Source organism: Natrix helvetica (genome assembly GCF_964273705.1).
Source record: "Natrix helvetica genome assembly, chromosome: 10".
In the NCBI taxonomy this organism is placed as follows: domain Eukaryota; kingdom Metazoa; phylum Chordata; class Lepidosauria; order Squamata; family Natricidae; genus Natrix; species Natrix helvetica.
Window position 1 is genome coordinate 19,257,762 of NC_138561.1, and position 12,472 is coordinate 19,270,233.

Below are 12,472 nucleotides of genomic sequence, written 5' to 3' on the forward strand. Positions count from 1 at the left end.
ATCTCTTAGGAATAATAGAAATGCTATATATATATATTATTGGATCTGATGATAGAACGATGGAATGCTTTCTGCTCCAGTCAATCATAAAACCTTGGCATGTGCTAACCAGTTCCTAATTCAGAACACTTCAAATGGCTGCTACCTTGTGATCAAATCTTGGTGATCAACTAAACCAAGATGGAAAGAAAAAAAAGGAAATGAAAAGTCAAGAAAACCATCTGCCACTTATGTCATCATCAATATTGTAAGCAACACACCAAAGGTCAACAATTCTGCCCCACAACTCAGGGCAGATTCTTCTGTAATGTTAAGTTGAGGAGAACACCAGAGAAGTCCTGATAAATGGCAGAGAAAATAAATCCAGCATTTTAATTTCAACAAGGAGCAAACCAGACTCTGTTTTTTGTCTCCCTGCATACAAAACCAGAAAGAAGTTGCAGAAATTCAGAATTTCGGGTACGGTAAGCTCACATCCCTCTAGTAAACCTTTACGAGGGGGAGGAAAAAAAATATCAAGAGAAGAATTCATCTAGTTTTACAAAACTTGAGGATTTCAGAAGTGGTTTATCAGCCTCTTGCAACCAGGCCTATAAATAATACATTCCTATCACCCTGACCTCAAAATGTCAATACTGCCACCCCACCACATTTGCATAACTCGCAGTGTCTAAGCTTGAAGTGTGTCAGCAGCTCCCGTCTCTTGGCCTTATCTCTTAGCATCTAGCAGCCATTTCGCTCTTCTAAAAGGCGCAGCGATGCTTCAGTGCAACTGTGTGCGCTTTTGGAGTATAAGGGAGAGAGAAAGCAGCTGAAATTTCCCCCTCTGGTCCTCCAAATAAGCAGCCTTTCCCATTTGGCCACTTTCTACAGGGTTAGACTGCGGAAGCCCTCAGACTGAAAGGAATATCTTCCTATCTTTTAAAAATAGTTTTTTCTCCTCTCCTTCTTCTCCTTCTCCTTCTCCTTTTCTCTCCTTCTCTTTCTCCTTTTCTCTCCTTCTCTTTCTCCTTTCCTCTCTTCCTCTCCTCCTCTTTCTCCTTCTCTTCCTGATTTTCTCTCCTTCTCTTTCTCCTCTCCTCCTCTCTCCTCGTCTCTCCTTCTCTTTTTCCTTTTCTCTCCTTCTCTTTCTCCTCCCCTCCCCTCTCCTCCTTCTCCTACTCTTTCTCCTTTCCTCTCCTCCTTCTCCTCCCCTCCCCTCTTCTCCTTCTCTTCCTTCTCCTCCTCTTTCTCCTTCTCCTCCCCTCCTTCTCCTTTTCTTTCTCCTTTTCTCTCCTTCTCCTCCTTCTCTTTCTCCTTTCCTCTCCTCCTTCTTCTCCCCTCTTCTCCTTCTCTTCCTTATCCTCCTTCTCTTTCTCCTTTCCTCTCCTCCTTTCCTCCTTCTCTTTCTCCTCCCCTCCCTTCTCCTCCTTCTCTTTCTCCTTTCCTCTCCTCTCCTTTCATCCATCTTCAATTTCTAGTTATCACTAGAGCAGTATTCCTCAACCTTGACCGCTTTTAAGATGCATGGACTTCAGCTCCCAGAATTCCCCAGCCAACATGGGAAGTTGACTTCAGGAGTTGAAGCCCACCTGTTTTAAACCTGCCAAGATTGATGGTGGCTGGGGAATTCTGGGAGTTGAAGTCCACGCATCATAAAGCTGCCAAGGTTGAGAGACACTGCCCTGGATGATAAATGCATGGTTTGAGCATGACGGTTGAGGCCAACGTATCCCACTCCCTGACCTTTTGACGTCCATCATAATTCATGAACCGAAGCTATATTATCAATAAGTCCTTCAGGTTAAAGCACATGTAGGCTTTGCAAAATCCACACATTTCTTCCTTTGGAAAGAACCCATTCTGAAGTCAGCTATGGGAGCGTTCAAAGAAATTGCACTGCTTCTTTGTCATCCTTGAATAAAGCATGCAGGGAGGGTTCCTTTTCATTCATTAATTTATTTTACTGCCTTGCCAACCACCAGGGATGATCAGGGATATGTTCTGACCCAGGCTTCCTTAAAAAGCAAGAAGCAGAGTCTTGGTCCCGGCAAAAACCCTTTTATTTACATGACTGCAAATCCCTTTCATTCACAGTCCGCACGGCTTAGCAAACCGTCTTTCAGAGGAATGTTTATCCACACAAACCTTATCTCAGACCAAGTAGGGTCTTCATAAGCAGTGTGACGATACCTTCAAATGATGCCTACTCCTCGCCATCTGAGGAGTAAATGTGATGTTTCCAAAACAGACTTTGTCAAGCTTGGCAATTTTAACATGTGTGGACTTCAACTCCCAGAATTCCACAAGTAACATCATCAGTGGCAGTGAGTGCTTCCTGTATACAGGTAGTCCTCAACATACAACAGTTCAATTAGGGACCGTTCAAAGTTACAACAACCCTGAAAAAAAGCAATATATAACTACGAGTCCCTTGGACTGGAAGGCAATCAAACCGATCAGTCCTAGAGGAGATCAGCCCTGACTGCTCTTTAGAAAGCCAGATCCTGAAGAGGAAACTGAAGTACTTTGGCCACCTAATGAGAAGGAAGGACTCACTGGAGAAGAGCCTCATGCTGGGAAAGATGGAGGGCAAAAGAAGAAGGGGACGACAGAGAATGAGGTGGCTGGATGGAGTCACTGAAGAAGTAGGCATGAGATTAAATGGACTTCAGAGGATGGTAGAGGACAGGAAGGCCTGGAGGAACATTGTCCATGGGGTCACGATGGGTTGGACACGACTTCGCAACTAACAATAACAATAACAACATGAATAAAATTCAGACCCTGGGCAACCGACTCATATTTATGATGGTTGCAGTGTCCCAGGATCACATGATCACTTTTTCAACCTTCTGTCAAGTAAAGTCCATGGGAGAACCAGATTCACTCAACACCCAAGTTACTAACTGAACAATTGCAGGGATTCACTTAACAGGTCTAGCAAGAAATGTCGTAAAAGTAGGCACAATTCACTGAACAACCATCTCACAGAAATGTTGGACTTCACTGTGGTCATAAATCAAGGACTACATCTTTGCAGTAGTTTGTCTTGCCGGTGTTAATAGGGGAAGAAGTTTTCCCCTTCCTTGGTAGTCCCTTGAGTGAATGACCAAAGCACCTCCTCTCCAGTTGCCAAATCCCAGATAAGCAGGGATTAACACCAGACAAACAAACAGAGAGCAATATAACAACAACAACAACAACAACAACAACAATAATATAATTCACAGCCTTTGGGGCTAGTTGGTAGCTTAACAGTTCCTAGGTCCTTGGTTAGGACTTGAGCTGTTGAGCTACCAACCAGCCCCAAAGGCTGTGAATCTCACCAAAGATTAACCACATAATAATGATGATGATGATGATGATGATGATGATGATGATGATGATGATAATAATAATAATAATAATAATAATAATAATAATAATAATAATAATAATAATAATAATAATAAAAATAAAAATAAAAATAAAAAATTCCATTAGGGCCAAAATCGAAAAATCCTCTGATGATGCCAAATGCAGACTCTGCAAAGAAATTGATGAAACTGTTGACCACATACTCAGCTGCTGTACAAAAATCACGCAGACTGATTATAAATTGCGGCACAATTCAGTAGCACATTTGTGCAAAAATTATAATATTAAAACAACAACAAACTGGTGGGCACATAAGCCTGAAAAAGTCACCAAAAATCAGATGGTCAAGATCCTATGGGATTTTCGCATACAAACGGATAAAATATTGGTGCATAATACACCAGACATCACACTGGTTGAGAAAAATAAGGTTACAATCATAGACATCGCAATACCAGGTGATAGCAGGGTCGCCGAGAAGGAATATGAAAAAATTACGAAATACCAGGACTTAAAAATCGAAATCCAACGATTATGGCACAAACCAGCAGTGGTAATTCCAGTGGTAATCGGCACACTGGGTGCTATTCCAAAAGCACTGGAATTACATTTAAAATAGTTAAAAATTGACAAAATCACCATCAGTCAAATGCAAAAGGCCGCACTGCTTGGATCCGCAACATATTACGAAAATACGTTACGACGGCCTAGGGCCCTGGGTGGGGCCCAACTAGTAATCAATGCCAAATCTGGCAAAAGAACTGGCCGCTGTGATACAATTCTGTTGATGCAATAATAATAATAAAAACTACCAGGGAGAAAATTACACTTCCACCAACATTGGCAAGGCAAGCTATTGTTTCCACTCGCTGACACTGGTGATGTTACCTAGCTGGGTTGTGAAATGTCTGCAAGCACACATCCAACCTCAGAGACCACCAAGGACCCTACTACATAGATTCTCTTCTGCTGGAGACATAAGAAAAGCCAACAGCCAAACTTTCTTGGGTGGGGGAGACAGAGAGAAACCCCTTCCCCACTCTTATCTTTTGCAAGGAAGACGAATACCCTTCTTTAAAATACCAACCAGCCAGAGAGATTTAAATGTGTGTCATCTCTCCCCCTCCCTCTCCTACCATCCTTCTCAAGCCAGCTGTCCCGCGGGGGGGAAGTGGAGGGAAAGGGGAAGAAAATCGATGGCCAACAAACACCGAATAATAGGGTCCTTGGGGTGTCGGGGCTGAGATGGAGCGGATTTCGTTTCTCAAGCCCTCCCCACCCGGCGTTTTCCCCTACCCTTCTCTCACTTTTTCCACACTTCCCACCCCTTGGCAGAAATGCAATTGGGCCAGTGGGTCCAAAACTCACTTTCATGGCACCGCAAAAGTAACTCTCCCCCAGCTTTCACAAAGGGGCGCCCCTATGCAATTAGGGGAGTGGGATACAAGGGAAGCTGTTTTGGGGAAAACCAGTGCGGCCAGGCAGACTTACCTGGGAATCCTTTTTTTTCTCCCCCTCGTCTGGAGTGGGTGAGGCTTTACTTCCGAGTAAACGCGGCCGGCTGCGAGGAGGAGCTGCATCTCCTCCATTCACCCCTCTCACTCCACCTCGCGGCCAAGGAGGGCGTGCCGTTTTCTGCCTGCAGAGGGCGCTCCCGATCCAGGTTTGTCTCCAAAGCAATCCAAGGCTTTGCAGATGTAGCGGATTCCAATGCGCCTTTCACTTTCTGAGATGCTTTCCCTTTCCTCGCTCCCCCCCCCCCCATTTTTTTCTTTCAATAAATTATTTTTTTAAAAAAAACAACAGGATTGGCTAATGGACGTAAAAGAACCAGAGGGGAGAGAGAGAGCATGGTCCCTATGCAGACTCCTGCGGTGGGCTCCTCTTGGCGCAGACCTCTTTGGAGGAGTGGGCTCGGAGGAGGGGAGAGAGGAAAAAAAACCCCAGAAACGAAGAGCCAGGCTTTCTCCCCTTTTTCGTCCCGCTCCGACCCCTCCCACGACCCCCCCTCGCCAACCATTGCGTCTCAGAGACCCCCAGTCGGGTTTGAGACCCCCGACCTAACAACCCCACCCACCCCTTCGAATCGACTCTCTGATTCTCTGCACCCCGAAAGAAACATACACACACACAAAAGAAAACCCCGGGGACACGCGCCCCTGGCCTGCACAGACCCCCCTCTCCTCAAAATTACTTTGCTTGCTAGAAGTGAGTTGCGCATTTGTCCCCACGTTTTTCAAACGAAATTCTGTTCTGATCAGCCCACCCCCAAAGTCTCCCTCTCTCTCACTCACTCACTCAGCTTCTCTTTCTGCCTCTTTCCTCTCTTTCTCCCCTCTCTCTTCTCTTTCTCTCTCTGTTTCTTTCTCTCTTTTCTCTCTCTCTGTTTCTGTCTCTCTGTCGGTTTCTTTCTCTCACTCCATTTCTCTCTCTTTCTCCCCTCTCTCTTCTCTTTCTCCCCTCTCTTCTCTTTCTCTCTCTCTCTTCTCTCTCTCTCTCTGTTTTTCTCTCGCTGTCTCTCTCTTTCTCTCACTCCACTTCTCTCTGTGTGTCTGTCTGTCTATCTGCCTCTCTCTCTCCCTCTCTCTCTGTCCTCGCTTCTTTCCCACAGAGCCGTGACAATTTTTTTTTCTCCTTAGAAAATCACGGCTTGCCTTCTCCAAGTGTCAATGAACATTTCTCCCCCATCAAAATAAATGCAAATCCAGTTCCAGCTCTCTCAGAAAAAGCGTATATATACACACACACACTTTTTTGTACAGTTTGGTTCACAGTTATGTACATTTGGGGGCCGTGCATATATTGGGCTCTATATACAAAAAGAAAATGAACGCCTGACTTCTCACACCAGACTTCACCCAAAAATATTTCATGACTTCAGCTAATCCAGATGAGTTAACAGAAATGGAGTTCTGCCCCCCCCCCCTCTCACACAGACACTTGTTTGTTTCATGTAATACACAGACATGGGTAGGAGCTGTAACTATACAGATAATTTTATTTTACAACCATTAGAACAATAATTAGAAAAAAAAGAGAATTAACTAGGATGATGACAACGCCGATAGAACCATAGCTGCATCAAGTTGGTTCTGAGGCCTACAAGAAAAAAAGAAAAGAAAATACAGATTTTGGGTACTGTAGATTAAATGGCAATATGTTTCGTTGTTTTGAGTTTGAGCTAATATTAGCCAAATGCAAATCAAGCTTTCCTGGGATACAAGAGTTTTCTTCCTTAATTTAAATTTATTGTGGAATTAGCATTTGAAGAGGGAGAATTACATCTCCCTTGGCCCTTCAGCCATAAAATAAAACCATGGGCCAGTCTTGAAGGTCTCGGAATGCTTTTAATTAATTTGACAATACTAGATTAATAGGACTTCTTTTTATTTTTTTATTTTTACGGGGGCACCAATGTATTCTGGACCATAGCCTTCATTTCAAATTATTTTAATTACGAAAATGCAGAATGCCACACAGTCTGCAGCTGCTGTTGGCTTCCCACTTTTTTTTTTAGAAAAAAAATTGTCTCCTTTCTCCTTTCTGTTTTCAAGAGATTCATAAAAATCCTTCCCAACTCACTTTTCTGAGGCTAGTGGGCTAAGAAAACATGCTTAATTCTCTTATATTATGCCTATACAGTATATACATGCCCACATAAGTTTAAAAATAAAAAATAAACATATATTTTGGAGCTTTGCAAAAGGGCAGGAGCCAAAATGTTTTGTTTTTAGATTTAAGATTTAGGTTTGCTTATTCCTGCTCATTTATATTGATGGTTTAAGCCGTTAATTATAATCTAGCCTTCTTTCTCCACAAACATACATTTTCTAACCAAATGTCAAATATTTATCTATTAAACCACTTTTTAAAAATACAGTCAATTTTGAACTGTACTATGTACTGGAGGCAATTTATTCTAACAACAAAAATAAAACTCACGTCCTACATGCTTATTCACACAGAGAGACAACAATTGTGTCTCCAGAGCAGAGAGGGTTTTTTTTTAAAAAAATAATTCGAGACAGCAACAATTAGTTGAGAGTAGTTAGACTTAAAACCACTAAATGTAGACTAAAGCCCTAAACTTAGGTGAGGGGGCAAATAATAATAAACGCTAATACGATCTTGATTCAACCCTCATAAAGTGTGCTTGGAAGTAAATCGTAACTGCTTCCATGACATTTTTGCTTTGGTGAAGTTAGAAGGCCATGAGTGACAACCCGACTGATTCAATTCCAAATGAAACCGATTTTCTAAGCCAATGCTCCCGCTCCTCCCCCCCACCCCCATTAACTTTCCCTTTTCATAGACCCACTCATCTAAGGAATAGATAAACTCTTACCGCCTCTGAACTGGCTGGAAAGCTGTCTTTATTAACTTTTTCTCTACATCCAAGGCACTAGATCGATCTAAAACAAACGAAAGCAAATAAAGAAGAGAGAAATCCTTGGTTTTTTTGAGGTTGCTGTTGTGTGTTGCAAAGAAGATTTCCACCCCTCCCCTCCTTCTTCTATCTGTCCTTGAGTTCATCTCATTCTTTCAGAACTTCATTCTGTGCTTTGGCCAAAGCACCCAATCAACCAACAACCACCACCTCCACCACATCTGTCCATAGTTCCCAAGTCTTCAGCCCATCCTGTTCTTTAACGCCACTTTCTTCCTTCTATGGTTCCCTGAGCTCTTATCCTTTCTTACTACTCAAGGCCCACTCAACACTGACCCTTACTTCCCAGGAAGGCGCTAGGCTCTTATGAACAAGGGGGCGAAGGCTTCCAGGCGCCCCCAGACCTCCAAACCACTGCATGGCTTGGATGAAAAGCAATTACAGGCACCTTCCAGGCACAGAATCAGAGAAGACATCCGCAAGAATTTCCCCGAATCCGGGGGGGGGGGGGGGGGGGGGAAGAACCACAATATACACAGCAAGGAAAATCGTTTTTGGACTACAGAACCCTGCTTCTGCTTCCCACCCCCCTTTTGAAAACTGAGGGAGGGGGCTTTTTTAAATCCGGTTTTCGTCTCGGTAAGATTTCATTGCTGATTACAAACAAACCAACGAAAAAAAACTCCCGAAACAGTCCAGAAGCTGAGGTGGGTGGGCTCCCCCTTTCCAGACACTTTTTAGGCAAATGACTTAATCTGGTTTTAACAGAAGTTTTTTTTTCCCACCCGCAAAGATTCTTCTCGGCGCTGAAAAAATCAGAAATAACTTTATATAACTATGTGTGTGTGTGTGTGTGTGTGTGTGTGAGAGAGAGAGAGAGAGAGAGAAAGACGGCATCTCCGACCACGCTTTAAGCCAAAAACACCACCTGAAGATGGCGAGTGGGACCTCGCCGAAACGTTGCCAAGACAATCTCAATCTTACAGGGGAAAAGACCCGAATACAACAAGACCACCATGTATGTATGTATGTATGTATGTATGTATGTACGTATGTATGTACGTACGTATATGTGTATGTATATTGATATAACTATATATAACACACACACACACACACACACATTATATATATATATATATATATATATATATATATATATATATATATATATATATATATATATATATATATATATATATATATATATATATATATATATATATATATATATATATATATATATATATATATATATATATATATATTCTCTTAATAATATTAATAATTAATAAGCTCTCTCCTGACGTTCAATTGTCCCAGGGTTTCAAATTCCCGAGGACTTCCTTCCTACTTCTTCAAACCGTCTTCTGCAATTTTCCCACTCCCTGATTCTTCTTTTTAAAAAATTCCAGGCCCTCAGCTTCTAAACTGGGCACCGTATTCCTGGCTGGCTGGCTGAGTTCTCACGACCCACTTGCTCGCCCATCCTGGTCAGAACCGAGGTCCCTCGATCTTCCTCGCAAATTCTCCAATCCGACAGAGCCTCCAGCCAGGATCTGGATTCGTACATCACGCTAAACCAAGGGAGGAAGGATTGTTTGGGGGCTTAACAAGTTGTGGGAACGCAGCCACCCAGGATCCCGCGTTCCACGCGCTTGTCCTCTCAAAATAGAAACCTTCCGTGGGCCAAACCGAGTATCAAATCCAACGCCCCAAATCTATTTCAATCCGATCGAGAGGGAAAGGAGGGGCGGTTGACTTGCCCGCAGAGATCCAAGGGGGCCTCCACGTCCCCTGCCCACCTCCAACAAAGTATATTTCCACAGTTTGCCCCCCTCTCCCACCCCGCAGCTGATTTAGCCTTCCCCCCTCTCTCCCACGACTCTCGTCCAGTGGTTACCTGTTCCGCAGACTTCCGCGCTTGGCGCTTGGTCCGCCGGTCTGGAAAAAGCCGCTAGAGCCGCCGCTGCTGCCGCCGCCGCGGGCGCCGTGCTGGAGTTGCCCCCCGCCAGTCCCAAGAGATGGGGAGTGTTCAGCAAAGTCAGCGGGAGGGAGGCGTGCGGGGGGGCGGCGGCGGCCGAGAAGGGCCGGCCCGACCAGGCGGCGAATTTGCCCAGCGGGCAGGCGGAGACCAGTCTGTGCGCGCTGCCCGGGGCGGATTGGGGAAGGCATTGGGGGCCGGTCGGGGGGGACCCCCTTCCTCCTCCTCCACCGCCAGGGGGCGATTTGCGCGAGGGGTTATCCGGGCTGGTCGCCGTCTCTGCCAAAGACCAGATTTTGGGTTTGGGCGGCTGGGCGGGCTGGGCAAGCGGGCTGGGGCTGCGGAGAGGCGGGGGTCCCGTCGAGGCGCGCCGCCGGGCTTCCACCGCCTTCAGGAAGCGCTCCTGAGCGCCGGCCAGCTCCTCGAAGCCGTCGGAGCTCTCTTCCTCCTCCTCCTCCTCCTCTTCCTCCTCGTCTTCCGACGTGTCGCTACCAGCCCGGGGCTCCCGCGGGGAAGGCAAGCGCAGCGCCGTCGGTTGCGCGCCCTCCTGATCCGCGCCCGCCTCCTGGCCGTCTTCCCCTGCCTCCCCGACGTGCAGGAGAAGCTGCCCGGCTTGGCCCCCAGTTCCCGCCGCGCCGCCGCCGCTCTCCGAGGGTTCGCTATCGCTGTTCTCCAGGTCGATCTCCTCGTCGTCGGGGTCTCGCTTCTCGCCCTCGCCGTCCTCGCTGCCGTAGGTCGTGCCTTCCTCGTCCTCGCTGCGGCTGCGGGGTGCCCAGGTCATCTTGTTCTCCTTCTTGAGGCGTCGCCGGGCGTTGGCGAACCAGGTGGAGACCTGGGTGAGGGTCATCTTGGTGATGATGGCCAGCATGATCTTCTCGCCCTTGGTTGGGTAAGGGTTTTTGCGGTGCTCGCTCAGCCAGGCCTTCAGCGTGCTGGTGCTCTCGCGGGTGGCGTTCTTGGGTCTGGAGGGGTCGCCGAACTGATACTGGCCGTAAGGGTAGAAAGCCGGGTGAGGGGCCGGGAAGGCCGGGGCTTGGACGCCTGGACTGTCCTTCAGCTCATACTGGGCGCCCTGAGCGATGGAAGGGAAGGAGAGAAAAAGCAGGGAGAGGGGTTAGAAACAGGAATGGGCACACAGACAGAGAGAGAGACAGAGGCAGAAAGAAATTGAGAGAGAGAGAGAGAGAGAGAGAGAGAGAGAGAGAGAGAGAGAGAGAGAGAGAGAGAGAGAGAGAGAGAGAGAGAGAGAGAGAGAGAGAGAGAGAGAGAGAGAGAGAGAGAGAGAGAGAGAGAGAGAGAGAGGGATTCTTGCAAAAATACAACCTCAAACATTGGTCAACAAACTCCTAAAAGTAACTGCGGTGAAATCTGGGGCTGCCTTCACACAGCCCCTTTGTCCGCCTTCTTGGGATTCACTCATTCCCCCCTCCCCAAATGGTTTGTTTTAATGCCTCCGGCAGTAAACGAAGCAGAGGAGGGGGGCTGGATTCGCACAGCGTCTAATCTCCTCCCTGCAAAAGTGGGGGGACGGACGGACGGACGGACAGACGGACGAAGCCTAAAAAAAAACCTGATTAGCAAAGGGCTCCAAAGAGAAGCCAAGCAAGATCCGGTAACTGATGGGGGTTGTGTGAAGGCAGCTTTTAAACCAGGGAACCCGCAAGGGATCAAAGAGATTCTTCCCCTTAGCTAAAGGTCTCCGGGTTAAGAGCCGAAGAAGCTTCTTCGGATGAGAAGCGAAACGTCTTCAAAGAAAAAAAAACCAGAAAGTCATGGGGGGAAAACACCACTTGGCATTCCCGGTAAGGTTTGGCTGGAGTCTGGAGAGGGAATTTCAACCGAAGTCTCCCCATCTCAAACCCCTCAGACCTTTCCAAGGGTTTTCCTGAAACTTTTTCACTGGCCTTTTCTCATTCCACAGTCTGGTCCTGAAGGGGAAAAAAAACCCATTTTCTAAAAAGTAGGCTTGGTTTTCCTCTGCAGAAAAAAAGTTTTAAGTTGGTTCTGGGCTGGAAAAATGAGAGTGAACTCATTTTTACTCTCCTTCTCCTTAAAAAAGGAGAAGGCAGCCCTGGGAAGCTTAGAGATATATTTTAAGGCTGCTTGCAATTTCTGCAGGAATAAAAGGGGGATCACACCGTCTGAATGTGGCAGAAGTCTGAGTATGATGCTTTCTTTTGACCCCCCTTCTTTTTTTTTGCATATTGGAGGGGTTAAATTCTATTAAAGCTGCCCAACAATGCAAGGAGCTGTCAATCAAAACCCTCCAGATCTGCCCTTCTGCCTGTTTCCTGTATATGTGTAACTAATAGCAAAGGTGTTCAGATTTTCTTAAAGCAAAGCCGTTCTAGGCCTCTAAATTTTTCTTTTTTCTTTCTCTTTCTATCTTTCTATCTTTCTTTTTCTTCCTTCTTCCTTCCTCGTTCTTTCTCTTTCTTTCTTTCTCTTTCTCTTCCTTCTTTCCTTCCTTGTTCTCTCGCTCTCTCTTTCTCTCTTTTCCTTCCTTCCTTCCTTCCTTCCTTCCTTCCTTCCTTCCTTCCTTCCTTCCTTCCTTCCTTCCTTCCTTCCTTCCTTCCTTCCTTCCTTCCTTCCAAAAGCACTTTCAAACAAATCAAACAGCCGCTGTCCACATTATTTCTTCCCGACCTTCTAATTCGGGGAATCAAATCCGTCCGAACTTTCCCTCTTTCATATTATTTCTCTCGCATTCCTCAACGGACTCTTCCTAGTATTACTTTTTGTTTAAATTTAAAAAAACACCC

General features: G+C 45.9%; 1 protein-coding gene across 1 annotated transcript; it reads right to left on the minus strand.

Annotated features, from left to right (window-relative positions):
* Positions 1–6,319: 6,319 nt before the first annotated feature.
* Positions 6,320–10,983, minus strand: IRX3 (iroquois homeobox 3). The gene is made up of 3 exons (XM_081963423.1): positions 9,630–10,983; positions 7,685–7,751; positions 6,320–6,438 (listed from the first exon to the last, which is right to left on the minus strand). Exons 1-3 carry the CDS (start codon positions 10,576–10,578, stop codon positions 6,384–6,386), a joined length of 1,071 nt encoding a protein of 356 aa, XP_081819549.1. The 5' UTR covers positions 10,579–10,983; the 3' UTR covers positions 6,320–6,383.
* Between the last annotated feature and the right edge of the window lie 1,489 nt (positions 10,984–12,472).

Bases quoted from the DNA above. Each gene is read 5' to 3' on its own strand.
- IRX3 (XM_081963423.1), bottom strand. From the start codon at position 10,578: ATGCTGGCCATCATCACCAAGATGACCCTCACCCAGGTCTCCACCTGG. The intron at 7,752-9,629 runs GTAACCACTGGA...CGTTTGTTTTAG, and splicing joins CGCGGAAGTCTGCGGAACAG to ATCGATCTAGTGCCTTGGAT. The intron at 6,439-7,684 runs GTAAGAGTTTAT...TTTTTCTTGTAG, and splicing joins TTCCAGCCAGTTCAGAGGCG to GCCTCAGAACCAACTTGATG.